Below are 17,390 nucleotides of genomic sequence, written 5' to 3'. Positions count from 1 at the left end.
AAGGGGATAATAAGCCAAGTGAACAAAGTGGTTCAACAGGTGGTTTCAATCAAAGGGGCAGAGGTAATGGCAGTTTCAAGGGCAGAACTAGAAGCCAAGGTAGAGGTCCCTCATACTTTTCCACAATAAAGTGTTGCAATTGTAACCAACTAGGACATCCATCATATAGATGTCCAGAGAAGGCTTCTACCTCAGGAGAAATGAAAGTGACCTATGCTCAAGAAGACAGCAGTAGCAAGAAAGCAGTTGATCACCCATTGGATTCAGATGAAGGTGAGAACTTAATGTTCAGAAGAACACTCATTAGACAGCCCATGAAGGAGGAGCCAAGCCAAAGACGAGCCCTGTTTAGGGTCAAATGCAAGGTGCAAAACAAGGTATGTAAAGTTATCATTGACTCTGGGTCTATTCATAACATAGTTTCAGAAGAAGCAGTAGGAAAATTAAAGCTTAAAAGACTTCCTCATAACAGTCCTTATAGAGTCACATGGCTAAATAAGGGTCAGCATGTAGAGGTAAAGGAACAAGCATGGGTTGACTTCAATATTGGTAGGTATAAGGACAGGGATCTCCGAGATATACTGTCAATGGATGCATGCCATCTCCTTTTAGGGAGGCCATGGCAATAGGATAGGGAAGCCCAGTATGATGGCAGGCAAAATGTTTATAAGTTTAAGAAAGGAGAGAAGTCTTATACCATTCAGTCCTTGTTACAAAGGAAAGGCACACAATTGGTGGGACCTAATGTCCCAATGGTGGGTGAAAAGGAATCCTAAACATAATGAAAGAAGGAGAGGGCACAAGGTATGCCATCATTGTAAAGCCACAGAATGCACAAAGCACATTCAGATCACAGTTGCCTAAGGAAGTACAAAAATTGTTGGATCGGTTTGAAGATATTGTGAGTGATGGGAAACCTGCATTGCCACCTAGGAGGGCTATTATCCATCATATAGATTTCATCCCTGGAGCAGCTTTGCCTATAAGGCAGCATGTAAGATGACAACTAGTCGGCATGAGGAGATAGCCAAGCAAGTGCAAGAAATGCTAGATCATGAGTTCATAAGGAAGAGAGTGAGCCCATGTGCAATTCTAACTATCCTAGTGCCAAAGAAGGAAGGTACTTGGAGAATGTGTACAGATTCAAGGGAAATCAATAAGATAACAATTAGGTACAGATTCCCAATCCCAAGAATTGAAGATTTGCTTGATTGTTTGGGAAATGCCAAGTACTTCACAAAAATTGACTTAAAAAGTGGATATCATCAAATAAGAATTAAAAAGGGAGATGAGTGGAAGACAGCTCTTAAGACCACTGAAGGGTTGTATGAGTGGCTAGTGATGCCCTTTGGTTTGTCAAATGCACCCTCCACATTCATGAGGCTCAAAAATGAAGTTTTTGCTGATTATTTGGTTAAGTTTGTTGTCATTGATGATATCTTAATTTTCAATAGCACTTAAGACATTTGAGTCTTGTCTTGAAAAGATTGTCTGACGACAAGCTCACCATAAACCTCGAAAATGTGATTTTATGAAGGAAGAGTTGATCTACTTGGGTTTTGTCATCTTACAGGAACAGCTCAAGATGGATCCTAGCAAGGTGCAGGCCATACTTAGCTGACCAACACCCAAGATTACCTCAAAGATAAGGAGCTTCAATGGCTTAGCCCAATTTTACAAAAAGTTCATCAAGAAATTCAGTCCTATATGTGCACTCTTGTTGGAAACCATTAGAGGTGGGATTAGAGCAAAGTTCAAATGGACTAAACAAGCTATTAGGATTTTTGAATTGTTGAAGCAGCAGATTGCCACTCAACCAATCGTGGTCTTACCTAGCTTTGCGAAATTGTTTGCTGTTGAATGTGATGCCAGTAACCTTGCCATTGGAGCAGTCCTTAGCCAAGAGGTGTAAACCAGTTGCCTTCCATAGTGAGAAGTTAAATGAAGCAAAGAGGAAGTATTCCTCCTATGACCTTGAAATGTATGCCTTGGTCCAAGCCTTGAGAAAGCGGAGGCACTATTTATTGCCTAAAGAATTCATTGTTTATTCAGACAATCAGGCTTTAAGTTTTCTTAAATCCCAAGAAAAACTAAGCCACAAGCATATGAAGTGGGTGGAGTATATCCAGGCCTATACATTCACCATAAAGCATAAAAAAGGTATTGCAAACAAAGTTGCAGTGCACTTACCCGTAGGTTGTTGACTGTTCAAGAAGTACAAATTAAGAGTGTGGGAATTGAAAATTTCACGGAGTTATACCCTGATGATCCAGATTTTGCCAAGCCATTTCAAGTTTGTACTGAGTTTACTAACCATTTCCATCATGAGTTTTCTGATTTTACCTTGCAAGAAGGCCTCCTGTTCAAAAGCAATCAGTTATGTGTCCCAAGGGGATCTATCTAAGAGAATCTAATCGAAGAGAACCACAATGGTGCTTTAAGTGGTCACTTTGGAGTGCATAAGACAGTGGATCTGGTTCAGAGGTCTTATTACTTGCCTACTTTGAGCAGAGATGTTAAAAGGTATGTAGAATGTTGCATGGTTTGTCAGAAAGCCAAGGCAGTTGCCACCAATGCAAGGCTATACCAAACATTGCCTATTCCCCAAAGGCCTTGGGAATATCTAAGCATGGACTTTGTGGTGGGGCTGCCTAAAACCAAGCAGGGTTTTGATAGTGACTATGTCATTGTTGACAGGTTCGACAAAACAGCTCACTTTGTGCCATGTAAAACCACTAATGATGCATGTGCTATTGCAAATTTAATCTTTAGGGAGGTAGTAAGGATACATGGACTTCCTCTCAGCATTGTGTCTAATAGAGACACTAAGTTTATGAGTCACTTCTAAGTTTATGAGTCACTTCTAGAAAACTCTGTGGCACAAGTTAGGTACAGACCTATCATTTGGATCTGCCTACCATCCTCAAACGGATGGGCAGACAGAAGTGGTTATTAGGAGCTTAAGAAACCTCTTGAGATGCTTGACCAAGGAGTATGGTCAGAGTTGGGATCACATTATTGCTCAAGCAAAGTATGCCTACACTGATACTGTAAATAGGACTACTAGGAAAAGTCCTTTTGAAATGGTCTATGGAGTGCATCCTAGAGGAATTCTTGAACTAAGAGACATGAAGGCAGGTGCAGAGATCAATGGAGTAGCTGAAGATTTTGCTCTTTCCATGAAGGAAATTCATGACATGGTAAAGCAGACCTTGGAGCAGAATACAGTGAAGATGACGCAATGGGCTGATGCAAGGAAGAGAGATGTTCAATTTGCAGTTGGAGACTGTCATGGTTCACCTTAACAAGCACAGGTTGTCCAAAAGGGAGTCTCACAAGTTGCAGATGAGGAAGGTAGGCCCACGCAAGATTTTGGCGAAGTAGGGAGCCAATGCATATCAAGTTTACTTACCTGCAAATATGGGTTTATCCACTACTTTCAATGTTGTAGACTTGGTAGCTTATAAAGGGCCTATTAAAACTTCCATTCCAGCAGGGGATACAAACTTGCAAGACCTTGTAGCTACCTTGCCAAAGCCATCTACAAACAAGTTCCAAGCTGAGAACATTTTGACCTCTAAAGTGCATAAGGTGACTAGGAACAAAACCTACATGAAACATCTTGTGAAATGGATTGGAAAGCCAAATAGTGAGGCCACTTGGATTGCAGAAGGAGACTTCAAGAAGCATGGCGTTGATCCTTCTTTAATTCCCTCTTAAAGTCCTAAAAGGATTTTTAGCTCATTGGGGGAGTATGGTGCAGGAGCACCTAGGTTTTAGGTCCTCTAGTTTGATAGTAAGCAAATAAGAGTCTTTGAGAGACTTAGGAGTAGTCCTTCCTTAGTTTTGGGGTCCCTATGCATGTGGGGAAACAATGGAATGCATTCTAGACAACTTGGTGTAAACATATTGTATTGGCAAAAAATGTTGTCAATTAGGTCTATTCTTGCTAAAAGTTGTCTTAGAGGGCCAGTTTAGTGTAGGAGGGTAGCTAGAAGTGGAAATGGCCTAACAATGGTCTAAATAACTTCCATGTTTGATTTGAAATCAAGATGTTTAGCTTTATAAAGTTTAAGGTGTAAAAATGCAAAAATTGTCAATTTTTGCAAAAGTTGCACAATGACAATTTTGCAATTTTGCAACTTTCTTGTCCAAGAAGTTGCAAAAGTGGTTGGAGAGCACAAGGATGTTATCCATGAGCAGGAGTTGGTTTAGTTTGTTGCAAATGGAAATGTTAAAGCCCTCCAAATCACAATGGAAGAGATTGCAAGTTTGAGGAGTACGGATGCTAACTATAAATGGCTAAATGCTGACAATTTGAATAGAAAAGAATGGATTTGATATCAACGTGATTCACCTAATCTTTTGTGTTTGAATTTACTTTTTGAATTCTTTTCACTTGTTTTTGTTTTGGTTTAAAGGTTCTATCAATCTCTTGGTAGTTGTAATAAATATTTTTGTGATCTGCCTGTTTGCTGGCTAGTACTGGGGCAGATTTCACAAAATGGTGTCTACCAGCATTCCCCATGGTTGGAAAACTCTGAACCCTTGAGAAATGCTAGTAGACACTCTGTTCTCTATATCACATCTACCAGCATTCCCCATGATTGGAAAACTCTAAACCCTTGAGAAATGCTAGTAGACACTATGTTCTTTGTATCATAGAAGGGATAGAGAATGAAACACAAGGCAATGTACTTTCCTTGGAAGCCCTAGGCGAGACCGGGCAGTTCTCGGCTAGAATTTGAAACAAGGAATGTTGATTTCTTGCAAGTGCTAGCTATTTTGATGGAAAGGGTGTAATGGAAGGTAAGAGCATAGAATGAAGTTACTATGGGCGAAAGGAGAGGTGTTACAAGTCACTGGTGAGTGAGAAAAGACAGATTTACCTTTGATTGTCCTTAAATGCTATCAAACCCTAGTAAACCCTTGAAATCTGGGTTAGGGTCTTTGGTGTACCTTGGGAAATCAAGACCTTAGGAATCTTGAATGTCTTTGAAAAGGGTATCCTAAACTGGGATTGGTTTAGAGCTTTGTTAAGGAAAGTTTGGCCCAAATCAAGTATTAGTCCATTAGGAGGTCTAATTGAGGGCTACTGGGCCTTAAAGGAATTTTCACTTGTTTTGAAGAGATCGTATAGGAGTTAATGGATGAAACTTTGAGGATGGATGTAATCCTACCCAAAACACCCTAGCAAGAGCCTCCAAACCTTGCAAGACAAGAAAAGTCAGTAGGGGGGCCTAGAAAGAAGTTGCAAACTAGCAAAGTAAGCTTCAATGGGTAGGTTGGTCTATTGGTAAGTTATCTCTAAATGATTAGGGTTAACCTATGTGTAAGTAGAGCATTCCAAGGAGTGGGCATCATCTAACTACACCACAACAGATTCTTCCTATCAACCGTCCTAGAGAGGATAGAGATCAAAGAACTGCTTATTTTTAGGTGCTTTGTCTATAGATATCATGTTTGAAAAGACATCAAGACCATGGAGATGATGAAACATTCTTGTAGGAATACCTAGCTTCCTACTTGGATTTCAACCAAGACCTCTTGGAGCGGATAGAGGTCAAATAACCACTTCAAGTGTCATGTGGATAATAGATCAAAGCAAGCTATCATTTTTAAAAGACATCAAGGAGATCCCTTGAACATTTTCACTATCTAGATCAAAGTCATTTGCACTTGACCTACATGATTAGCTTCCATTGAAACATTGGACAATTCAAGAGACTTTTCAAGCCAAACAAGTAACCCAATCATTCTTTCCACAAATTTCAGCCACCTTTTGTATTACACATAGATTAGCAATGATAGATGCATGATGCCATATCCCCTCTGCGAGTGGCCAATACGATACTTGAAACAACTTATTCTTGCAGACAATGTCAAGGATAAACTACTCTCCACCATTCACAATTTAGTTTCCAAGAGAAAAAAAAATAATACCTATGATATTGGATTCCTCTTAAAATCTCGGGATTCTAGTTTTGAATCCTTTCGTGTTCCTCCTAGATTACTCTAGGGCTTTAAAATGAAATTCATGTTTTTTGTAGGTTCCGAAATGAGGAAACCATAGGGCACCTGGATTTGCTTTCTAGAACCCATAAGGAACCTGGAGTTCGTTTTGGAACCCAAGGGAGCTCTGGGAATCCAAAGGAACCCATGAGTTTGGGCATCCAAAAATGAGACAACTTTGTTATTTATTTATTTTTTTAAAATTGAACTGAAAGTAAACGCTAATATGACTCTTTTAAACCCCAATTTGTCTAATTAGGGTTGCCGAAAGTCATTTGATAGTCATTCATTCCTCTCTCAAACATTTTTCACCATTTTGGTTTTGTTCTAATACCGTAGCATTTTTCTTTAGAAGTTAACAGTCTGGAGGACTAAGACCTGCATCAAAGACTGAGTAATCATTAGGAAGGCAGATTTAATTGGCAAAGGTAAGTAAATCTTCATCCTGTTTAAGTTTTTAATGAATTTTTCAAGTTTGTTTTAAGTTTTGAAAGAAGTTTTAAATACTTTTTTTATAAATGATAATGCTAATTTCTTTTTAATAAGTTGTTTGGCAATGATGTATTGTGTTTTCTTTTCCATTTTAGTTTTTTTATTCAAAGTTAGACAAATGGCTAGAAGTGGAACTGGAAGCTCTATTTCAGTTGTTGGGGCAAACCCTTTTAAATTGATGCAAATTCACTTGGCGGTACACAACAATTATTATGGTAATGCCTGGTGATGAGAGTTAAATTTGGCAGTGTAACCATTGCAATGTAGACTATTCTAGCTCATACTATCAAGTGAAAGCTCACTTCATTGATAGATATGGAAAAGGAATGAACCCTTGTAAAGGGAAAAGTGGGAACGGGCTACCAGCTCATTTAATCTTGCAATATGCTAGAGAACGAAATGAAGCAGATAGGAGATCCAACAAAGAAAGCAGTGACTACCCCATCCCATGCCCGGCCAAGCTCAAGGAGACCTCGTAGTGGCTCACTAAAATCTGCTGGCCCTCCTTTCTTGCCAATGCCACCACCTTTTGAGCCAAATATTGTTCCACCAAAAAAAGATGCCCATTTGATGTGGCTTTCAAAAATGAAATGAGAGATTTGTGATGAAAGTATTGGTCATTTATTATATGAGAATGGGCTTCCATTCAACCTTTTTAGATCACCTTTTCGGTGAGATATGGTGAGTAGCCTTTACAAGGGCCCTGCTGATTATGTTAATCATAGGTATGAAAAGGTATGAACCACCTTATTGTCAACGGAGAAAACCTTGGTGGAGACACAATTGAAAGTGATCAAGGATACATTGGTGAAAATAGGTGTCTATCATTTATTTGGAAGGAAGATTGCAAGAATAGTCCTTCGATCAATGTTATAGCAGTGCTACCTAGAGGGAAGATGTTCTTGCAGCCACTAGATTGTGAGGGTCAGGTGAAAGATCCAATTTTCATTGTCAATATCCTCATGAAATCATTTGAGATTGTTGAAGCTGCAAATGTTATCCAAGGCATAACAAACAATGCCAAAAATTGAAGAGCAATTGGGACTTTAGTAGAGGCCACATATAATCATATTTTGTTGACACAGTGCACAATCCACCCACTCGATTTAATCATGCAAAAGATTGGCACTCAAAATGAATGGATCAATAAAATCTACATGAAGGCTAAGGAGATACAAATGTTTGTGACTGATCACATGACAAAAGTCATACTCAAGACCATTGCAAAGTTTGAGGGTAGTTTAATTTTGTTTTTATTTTTTATTTTTTACTTTTAAATTTTATAGATAAACTTAATATGCCATGTATGTTTTGACCTTATGTCATCATAGGTTGTTCAAACAAGATTTGTATTGCACACAATCACCTTAAGACGACTTCTAAAGGTGCGAGAGGCCTCGAGTGATATGGTTATCAACACTTTGTGGAGTGTATAGAGACAATCAAACATAGAAAAAGCCCAAAAAGTAAAAGCATTGATCCTTGATGATGAATGGTGGGTACTTGTGTAATGTCCCCTTTTTCTAGGACATTATAATCCTGTGTGTTGGCTCGCTTCGCCTAGGTTTCAGGGGAGGAAAGGTTCTTTGCAAGGTTCAGTTCGAGGTTTGGCCTAGGCATTTCTAGTTTCAGACCCATCAGAGCAGTTTGGCACGTTGTCCAGATACTTACTATTTTTAGTAAGTGAACAAAGCGCAATATTTTCGGTACCTCAGTGTTGGTTTGGAAGCGTCTCGTCAAGAGCTTTCCAACGAACTATTGCATGTGATTATCTAAGTTCATTTGGTCAGCTATTTTAATGCCTGATGATTATATGGTTTCCTAACTAAGTGACTATTAAAGTCATTTAACTTGTCACTTTATTTTAAAAAGTTACTATGTTCACTTAAGTGACTAAAGGACGAAAAAGGTGCTTTATCCCACATTGCTTAAAAGAGCGTGCATCACTTTGGAAAAAATTATAAAGGGACAACAAGCTCCACACATGAGGATATGAAGATTATAACATTGAAGACAAATATTAATCTGAGAGCTGGAAACAGTTGCTGGTTATTTCTTCTAGGACGCAAACCCTTGAAGAAACATTTAAAGGTTGGACGCAAACCTAGCCTTCTTACAAGTTTTATCTATATTGCCAATCTGACTGTTATTTCTGTTTGTAAGATTGGATATTCTGAATTATTGCATGTTATTGTATTGCTGATGTATAATATAGTAACGTTATTGGGCAACTACTTGTGTTAATTGCTGGATTAAATGTGTACTTCCAAACATTGGAGGAAATAAACATATTTTTCTGAGTTTTCTCGTATGTATATCTGCTGGTTATAAATTGGTTAAAGTTCTGAAATTGGTATCAAATACTGGTTTACTGTTTGGATTTAAATTTGTAAGTTTATATCAAGGGTTTTAGTATAATATCCGTAAAGGGATATTACAACTTGCGGAATATCTTTTGGAAGTCACTAAGCCCATCATGAGCATGATTAGATTTGTTGATACTGATCGCCCATGTTTGCGTGATATTTATGATGGCATGGGCACCATGGTGGAGCACATGAGACAATAATGGTGGGCAAGGAACTTAATGATACTTATTTTAAAGAAGCATAAAAAATAATTCTCGACTGTTGGAACAAGATGACCACCCCCTTACATCTTTTGGCATATGCTTGCTTGCCAAGGATTTATAGCCAAAAGATTATTTCACAACGAATAGGGTGGCACCATATAGAAATCCAGAGGTTCTCGCTGGTTACAAGACTACATTTTCAAAGATGTATCAGGATGATGATGATGAAAGTCAAAACATTGTCCTCACCAAGTTTGCCCAATTTGCATCTACTAAATATTATGACATTAGTGGTATGCTCATGTTCAACGCTTCATTTTCTTGCAGCCTCTTGCAATTGAACTTTGCTCCCAAGTATGTATCCATTTTCCAAAAAAAACTGAAACTAAATACTAAATTTAAATGTTGTTTGCTAACTCGAACAAGTTGCAAATTCTTCACCTGGGCAAAATTGGAGTACATACTCCTTTATCCACTCGGTTGAGCGCAATCACTTGATCTCCAAACAAGAAGAGGATTTGGTCTTCATACACTACAACATTTGCCTATTGGCACATAAGAACAAGGACTACAATGAGGGTGGGACAAAGAATTCAGATCTAGTACCTAATTGTACTGATTTAGAGGCCACAACTGCACAACTTGGCCAAGTCTTCCTAGATGACCAAGAGACAAATAGTTCACATCACATGGTGAGTGCCACAGCTGATGGTTCAAATGAAATTGAAGAGGAACCAAATTTTGACTTCAATTCAGATGAAGATGATGAAGAAGAATATGGAATTCAATATTAAGTTTACAATTTTACTTTTTAAATATGAAATATGGCTCATGATTTGAATTTTCAGCATGCAATGCCATTTTGAGAATTGCAGAGTAAGAATATGATATAATCATATATTGACAGTTATGGATCTATCATTTTATGAGAATCACACTTCTAACTTCTGATTATTATCATTATATGTTTGAACTTTAAAGTTTTGAACTAATGATAAATAAGCATTGACATGTTACATGTATGGAATCTATGAATATTCATACATACATATATATATTCACAAATATATAGAGATATATATATATACACACACCCGCAAAACCAGAATCCAGCCCAAAAAAAATTGCTGAATCCCCAAACCCAAATCTGAACCCTAACCAGGATCAGCTACTTAGCATAATACCTAATATTCAATGTTTAAAAGAGAATTGACCACGGAAGTTGGGAATGAGTTTATAAAGAATATCTTGCTGTTGTCTCAAAAAATTCAATCAAACCCTCTTAACTTAAAGCCATCTTCATAAACACTTCATCAAGGCATACATAAATGTTTTCATCGTGATTGAAAAATAAACAAAACTACAGACTATCTCAATAAGTTTTCACCTCTTGGATCTTAGAAACAATTAGCTTCGGAGCATGAGACCTTTATTTCTTAGGATTGTTTTAGAATACACAATTTTGTTTATATTAATTGAACTTGGCAACTATTAGGATTTTCACCTTTTATTTGATTGTCTTGCCTCCTGGTTTAAGACCAAGTTTTAACCTTAGGCTTTAAAATATAGTTCTTAGAAACACTTTAGCAGCACTTCTCATCAGTTATTGAAACATGTGTTTTCCTTTTCCATTGACCTTGGTCATTCAAGGACATCAATGTTTTTTTTCCTCCTCTTTCTTCCCCACTTCTAGATATAGCTCTTTATTAGTTATTGGAACGTGTGTTCTCCAGTTCCATTAACCTTAATAATACTGATATCTTTAATGATAAACTTTTTCTCCTCTTTCTTCCCCCTTCTATATCTAGCTCTTCATAAGTGAGGAAAACAGTTTACATTTTCATTTTCTAAGGTAATACTTTTTTAGGTCCAATCAATTGCTTTCAAGCTGTAACCAAGAAGTTAGCAATACTAAGCTGATAATGGTCCTCACTTGCTGCTTTTCAGACAGCACAAACAAAGTTCTAGATAATCAGTCTAAAATCTGAGCTAATACCTTTTGACACGGAATTGTACAGCATTTTCTTGTTGGTGAATCCATCGATAATTTTATGAGTCCCAAAAATCAACCTCATTTTTACATCTTATCCAGAACATAATACATCATGACCATCTTCTCTTCGAATTTGAAAATTGTCTCAAACTTAAGCTAAAGAGTTTATAGCTACACATCAATGGAATTGCAACTAAAAATATGCAAAGAAAAGGACAACAATGTGACCATGAACAAAAATCAAAGAGAAAAAGATTATATCCAAGCAATTTTTCTCACTTATAAACAAACCATATCTAATCCAAAGATAAATGTAAGTAACAAAATGTCGCATATCACTAAGAACAAATTCTATATATATACATATATTTATTAAAAAGAAAACTGACTGACTTGATGCAAGCATGCACGACTGTCAGGAAAGAATAGCGAACTATCATTTGTTTCAAGTCCCGTTCCAATTCTTCAACAAAATTTTGAGGAGGTCTCCGAAGCAAAGGGAGGACTGTATCAATTACAAAAAGAATACTCTGAAGCAGCTGAGCAACATCTCGATTATCAGCCTGTTGAATAATACAAGACAAAAGGATGATTATGACACTAATATAAACCAAGGTATCTAAGGAGAGAAGAAAAACCCATCATATGGTAGAGCATAGTAATCTTTGAATGAAGGATAACTGATCGAAAAGAAAACAATTTAAATGACTTTTCTTCAGAAACATTTGGTAACATGTCTAGATTGAACCCCATTGAGTCTTAGTCATCCAGTTATACATGAAACCTTATGCATTGCAACAATGTATTATCCAACTCATGGTTGACATCTGTGTAAGCAATCTATATCTTCCCTAAGTCACATTTTGCATGGGATAACATTTGTAGATACGAATGAGCCCAAAAAATATCAATTTGTATCAGCATTGAATTGGCCTTTAAAAATATACCTGGGTCTTCAGATATGGCTGAAGAGTTATTACAAAACGTGAAGGATCAGATGAAGGAGAACATAATGTTGGGTCCACCATACAAAATGCATGTAATGCCAATACATACGGGAGAGCCCGAACTTCTGATTCTTCACTGTTTGTTTCTTCTGCCTGACAAAATTATAGAAGTTTAAATACTTGTGAGATAAAAGGCTTCCCTTGAAAGCAGCTGCATTGCATTTAACTCATGGCATTGCATTTAACTCATGTTAGATTTAGACAAATACTGTCATTTAACCTGCTACCTGCAAAATCCGTTCTAATAAACACTGGCACATCAGTTCACAGCGCTTCCGGACAATGGCCTGTTGAACTGCATTTGTACCAATACTTTTTGCAGTCTGAGGGCAGAAGTCTAAAGCCAAACTGCGTCTAATGATGGTAACCAATGCCTGATGACCGTGCAACCTTCTCAGCACATCAACTAACTGTTCTGTTCGCTCTGCTATTTCTAGTGGTATACTACTTCCATCCCCAACATATTGACTTTGTGTATCAAAAGACTCTTCAAACCACAGCTCATAAAAGGTTCTGCAAACAAGGTCCTGCAACAGTTGCCAAACAGTTAGCAGAGCTCTATTCCAATAAACAAAAGCTTGAACATGGAAAGGCAACAGCCCCTCAACATGAAATCAAAATACACTGTACAGCCAGTAGTACCCTCTTAGAGACAACAGTGCTAAATTCCACAAAGACTAGCACAGTACAATGAAATTGGAAAGTTTTCAAACATCATCTATAAGGTTGGGGAAGGCTAGTATTTAGACAAAAGAACTATTATATATAGAAATTGGTAGAACAACGAAAAAATCCCTAGAAACTTAAACAAAGTTAAAAAAACATTTAAAATTTAATTTTCCGGTTCATGTTTGGATTCAGATACAGGTTAGAAGTTTGAATTGGTAATACAGTAAATATGTTCCCCCCAATTCTAATACAGTTGGTTACAGCCATTGCTCAATTATACTCACATTTTCAGATACAGTTAACACTCAAGAACATTCCATTTACAATCATATTAACATTTAAAATTAATAATAAATTATTATTAGTAGACATACATAAGAAATACAATTAACAATAAATAATATTAAGAGCCTGAGCTTACAGCGCAACAGTAGTTGTGATCATGTGATAAGAGGAGTGTCTCAAGTTCAAGACCTTGGAGGAGATATTGGGAGATTGGTGTGTAGTGTCAATACAGTGAGCATGATGATCGAGGTATAAAGGGGTATCTGCTGGACAAAGAAATGAGTCACAGGGGAGATGTAAAGGAAGATACACAGTCCAGCAGACAGAGTGGTCTCCATGTAGGCAGAGTGGGGACGGAAGAATGGGCAGGTGAGCCAAGAAGGAAGATTAGTGGTGCACAAGAGTTGTGGCCGTGGGAGGTTGTCCGCTGTACAGGGTGGAGGCAATGACTGGTGTATGGGAGGAGGCTAGGTGGTGAGGCAGCAGGAGTCAAGGTGATAGATGCCAACAACAGTGAGGAGGGAAGGTTTGCAGGTGGGGCAGGATGGCAGATGCCGGCAGTATAGAATGTGAATCTAGGAGACATTAATGCCTTAGCTGCCATAAAGATTACCACGGAGATGGGATCCCCCAAATGTACCCCACTAAATCAAGCTCCAGTAAAAAAAGGTTACCAATCAATAAATAATAGTAATGTTAATTAAAAATAAACTCAAATTACTAAATAAAAGATACTATATAAATATAAACTTGCAATTAATTATAAAACATGCTGAAATTTTCAAAACTAAATGAGTATATTAAAATTTCAAATATTCAAAATAAAATGAAACTTATTAAAAAATTTGAATGTCAATATTTCGACTTTTAAGTTTTAACTCTTAAACATAATGATAACCTTCTTTTTAATACAAACCTAAAGCTTTAACCCTAAAGTTAAAGTTTAATGATAGGCCCTAGCCTCAAATGTATGAAGCCTCAGCCAATCGGCAAGGCCAAAATTCAACACGTGTGGACCTAATTTGTAAAATCTAGGCCCAAGATCAAACAAGTCCTAAATTTGGCCCTAACATTGACATGTGGCTCAAAGTTCAAGAAAGGGGCTTAAAATTAATTCATGCCAGCCCCATGATAAACATGTGGCCCTGATCTAATCAGACCAGGCCTAAATTCGATGAACAAGAGGGGCTAAATATGACCTAATCAAGCGTGTGGGTCTCAAAACGCTAGCACATGGACTCAAGGATATAGGTCTGCCCCAAACCAGGTGCTGGTGAAACATATGAACCTAATTGGATCAAATTAAGCATAATGTTTGATGCGGATATGGCTCTTAAATTCAACAATGTAAACTTGGGCCTTAAATTAAATCTATGATCTCCATTGAAAAACAAAAAATGTGCGGGCCCATTGTAGTTAAATCAGGCCTAAATTCAAATTGGAAGAGACCTAAATCAGATCGAAATTCAAGAGTGCGAGTGCAATTTTAAAGACATAACCCTAAATTCAAAGAGGAACAAGACCTAAATCAGATCCTGATGAGTAACATATAGGCCTAATCAGGCCGACAAACTCAATGACACAAGGTCCTTTAGCCAAAACATGTGGGCTCAAAATTCAAACCATAGGCCCGAAACATGTAGTATGTTACCCAAGTCCTAATTCTGGCCCTAAATGCAAAGAAGACAAGGCCTAAATTAGGTCTACAAGGAAAAGTGTGGACCCAATTTTAAATAAATTAGGCTTGAGCTCCAGTGTGGTGTCTCAATCAACCAAATGTGTGGCCCTAAATCTTGGTGCAAGACAGTGTGACCAGGCCCTCTAATGAAATGGGCAGCATTAGCAATATAGGGCAGACCTTATTAAGCAGTGTGGTCCAAAATCTAGGCATAAATTCAGCGAAAAATAGCCTCTAACAACAAACATATGGCTACAAATTAGAATACATGGCCCCTAAATACAAGACGCATGGCCTAGAATTTACAACCTGGCCTAAAAGCAAATGACAAGAAGCCCAAACCTGGCCCTAAATCTGACATAAGCATCATCTAAGCGCGCACACCCCCCCCCCCCCCCCGCCCCACACACACACACAATGAAACATGGGGGCCCCAAGCATCAAAATGAGTGGGCCCTAAGTGCAATGGAAACTTCAAATGTATATGTAAATTCAAATCGCCAACCTCGAATAAATAATGGTGGGACCAAACTCAATGCAATGCTGCCATCAAAGCAACGAAAAGCCCTTTATTTAATGCAACGTCTTGTGAAATTTAATGTTGGGCATCAAATCAGGCCTTGACATGCCTCAAACTTAATTAAATGAGACACAAATTTAACAAAAATTAGAGGACCAAAATTTGAAATTTGAAATGGCGAAGGCTTAGTTGCCGATTCAGGTTTAGGTCCGAGAATCCAATTCATGGATTCGTGATTTTTTTTATTTTTCCCATTCTGACTCGTAAGGATTTGTGAGCACATATACAAATATATATATATATATATATATATATACACATTTATTTATTTATGTGTGCATTATATATATGGATTCGTGTGTACTTGTTCCAAGTTTGGCCTGCGGGTCCTTGGGGATTGGGATTCGTGATGGATTCATGCACGATTTGTGCAGGCTCGCATGGATTCATGACAGATTCGTGCAGCGTCACATGGATTTGTGACGGATTCGTACTGAATTCATGCAAGGTTCGGGTTTGACCCTATGGATTTGTTTGAATTGTTAATTTTATAAAAAGTAACTCTGATATCGTACCGATCTGAATCTGCACATCAAACAGATCCAATATGCATGAAATATCCCTGAATGAATAGGCCTCTATAATTGGTTATTGTCTTCATTATGATTGGCATCTCCTTGGGGCACTTTTGTTAAAGTCTAAATGCATAAACATAGTTAGCTTAATTACTAACTAATTGCCATCCATAAGAGACGTTGATCTTATGAATACACTTTGTATAGGGCCAACCTAGAGAGGGACATGTCCTTTCTAAGGACATGCCCCTTGGGTGTTATATATATATATATATATATATATATATATATATATATATATATATATATATATATATATGGAGTGTGAATGTGGATAAAGGACACACATCGAAATACAAGTCTGCTCCTTTAGCATTTACTGCCTTATACGATTTATAGCAGAGATAAACATTTTATTGCAGAACTATACATCATAGCAAGAACACTTAATATATTGTCCAGTATATATAAGGACGATCTCCAGCAAGAGTAAACGTATTATATCAGTATTGATTAATCAAAGTTTGCAGAAATCTTACATGGTATCAGAGCCAAGTTGTTGAACCTAGGCTCTGCAAATTGACAATCAGATTTGAAAATATCTAAGCAACATCCTTCTACCTTCAATGGCCAACGCTATCAGACCTGATGACGGGTTTGATGGAAAGGAACACTTTGTTGCATGGAAATTTAGAATTATGATGACTCTTGAAGACAATGATGTAATATAGTTTGTTGATAAGGAATCCAAGCAACCTGATGCCGATCCTAATAAAACTATCTGGATTAAAGGAAATAGGAAAGCCATGAGAATCATATTAGATGGACTTAAAATGAAATAGTACCTATGCTAATGAAACATCAAACAGCATTTAATATGATGAGTGCATTACTAAATGCATATGAGGTTAACAATGCAACTAGAACCCTTGCACTTAAAAGGCAACTAAATCATATAAAAATAAAGAAGGGAGAATCTATGAATTCATACTTCCTAAGGGTGGCTAGTCTAAGAGATGAACTTACAAGTATAGGGACCATAATTGAAGACAAAGAGTTGTCACTTATGGCTATAGATGGGTTACCAGATTCATGGGAAACATTCTCACAAGGAGTAAGTGCTAGAGACAAACTTCCAAACTTCAATAGACTTAAAGGAGATTGCCTTCAAGAAGAATATAGGCAACTCAAGAAAGGACGAAAATTGAAAATTGAAGATGTAGAACTTCATGCTCTCAACACAAATTCCTACAAAGGTAAGAAAAAGCACTTCAAGAAGAAGGAGGCTCAAGAGATTTATCCAAAGTAAAATGCTTTAAATGATAGAAATTTGGACACTATAAAGAAAATTGCCCAGAGAATACAAAGCAACAAGTAAATTGTACAAACGTTACTAGAAAAGAGGAAAACTATGATCTTGAGAAACAAGTATTGTATTCAGCACTATCAAATGAAGTATCAAGCAAAGCATGGGTAATTGATAGTGCATCATCTCGACACATTACAGGATACAAAGAAGTACTAGACTCAATATCAAAAGAAGTTAATGACGAAGTTACCATAGGTGATAATTCCACTCATTCTGTC

At 37.3% G+C, this 17,390-nt stretch overlaps 1 protein-coding gene across 2 annotated transcripts in view; it reads right to left on the bottom strand.

Annotated features, from left to right (window-relative positions):
* The window catches only part of EMB2773 (PHD finger family protein), a 185,778-nt gene that overhangs the window by 86,009 nt on the left and 82,379 nt on the right, over positions 1–17,390 (bottom strand). For both annotated transcript variants that reach the window (XM_089832698.1, XM_089832699.1), the window contains exons 16-18: positions 12,304–12,603; positions 12,017–12,169; positions 11,463–11,632 (exon numbers count right to left, since the gene is read on the bottom strand). In XM_089832698.1, the coding sequence (XP_089688824.1) occupies positions 11,463–11,632; positions 12,017–12,169; positions 12,304–12,603 (623 nt within the window). The remainder of the gene's footprint in view (positions 1–11,462; positions 11,633–12,016; positions 12,170–12,303; positions 12,604–17,390) is intronic.

This window comes from Cupressus sempervirens, chromosome 5 (assembly GCF_028749045.1).
Source record: "Cupressus sempervirens isolate cs-2001-9-10 chromosome 5, ASM2874904v1, whole genome shotgun sequence".
Lineage (NCBI taxonomy): Eukaryota > Viridiplantae > Streptophyta > Pinopsida > Cupressales > Cupressaceae > Cupressus > Cupressus sempervirens.
Note: the sequence above shows the minus strand (reverse complement) of the source record. Positions and strands in the feature narration are given on the sequence as shown.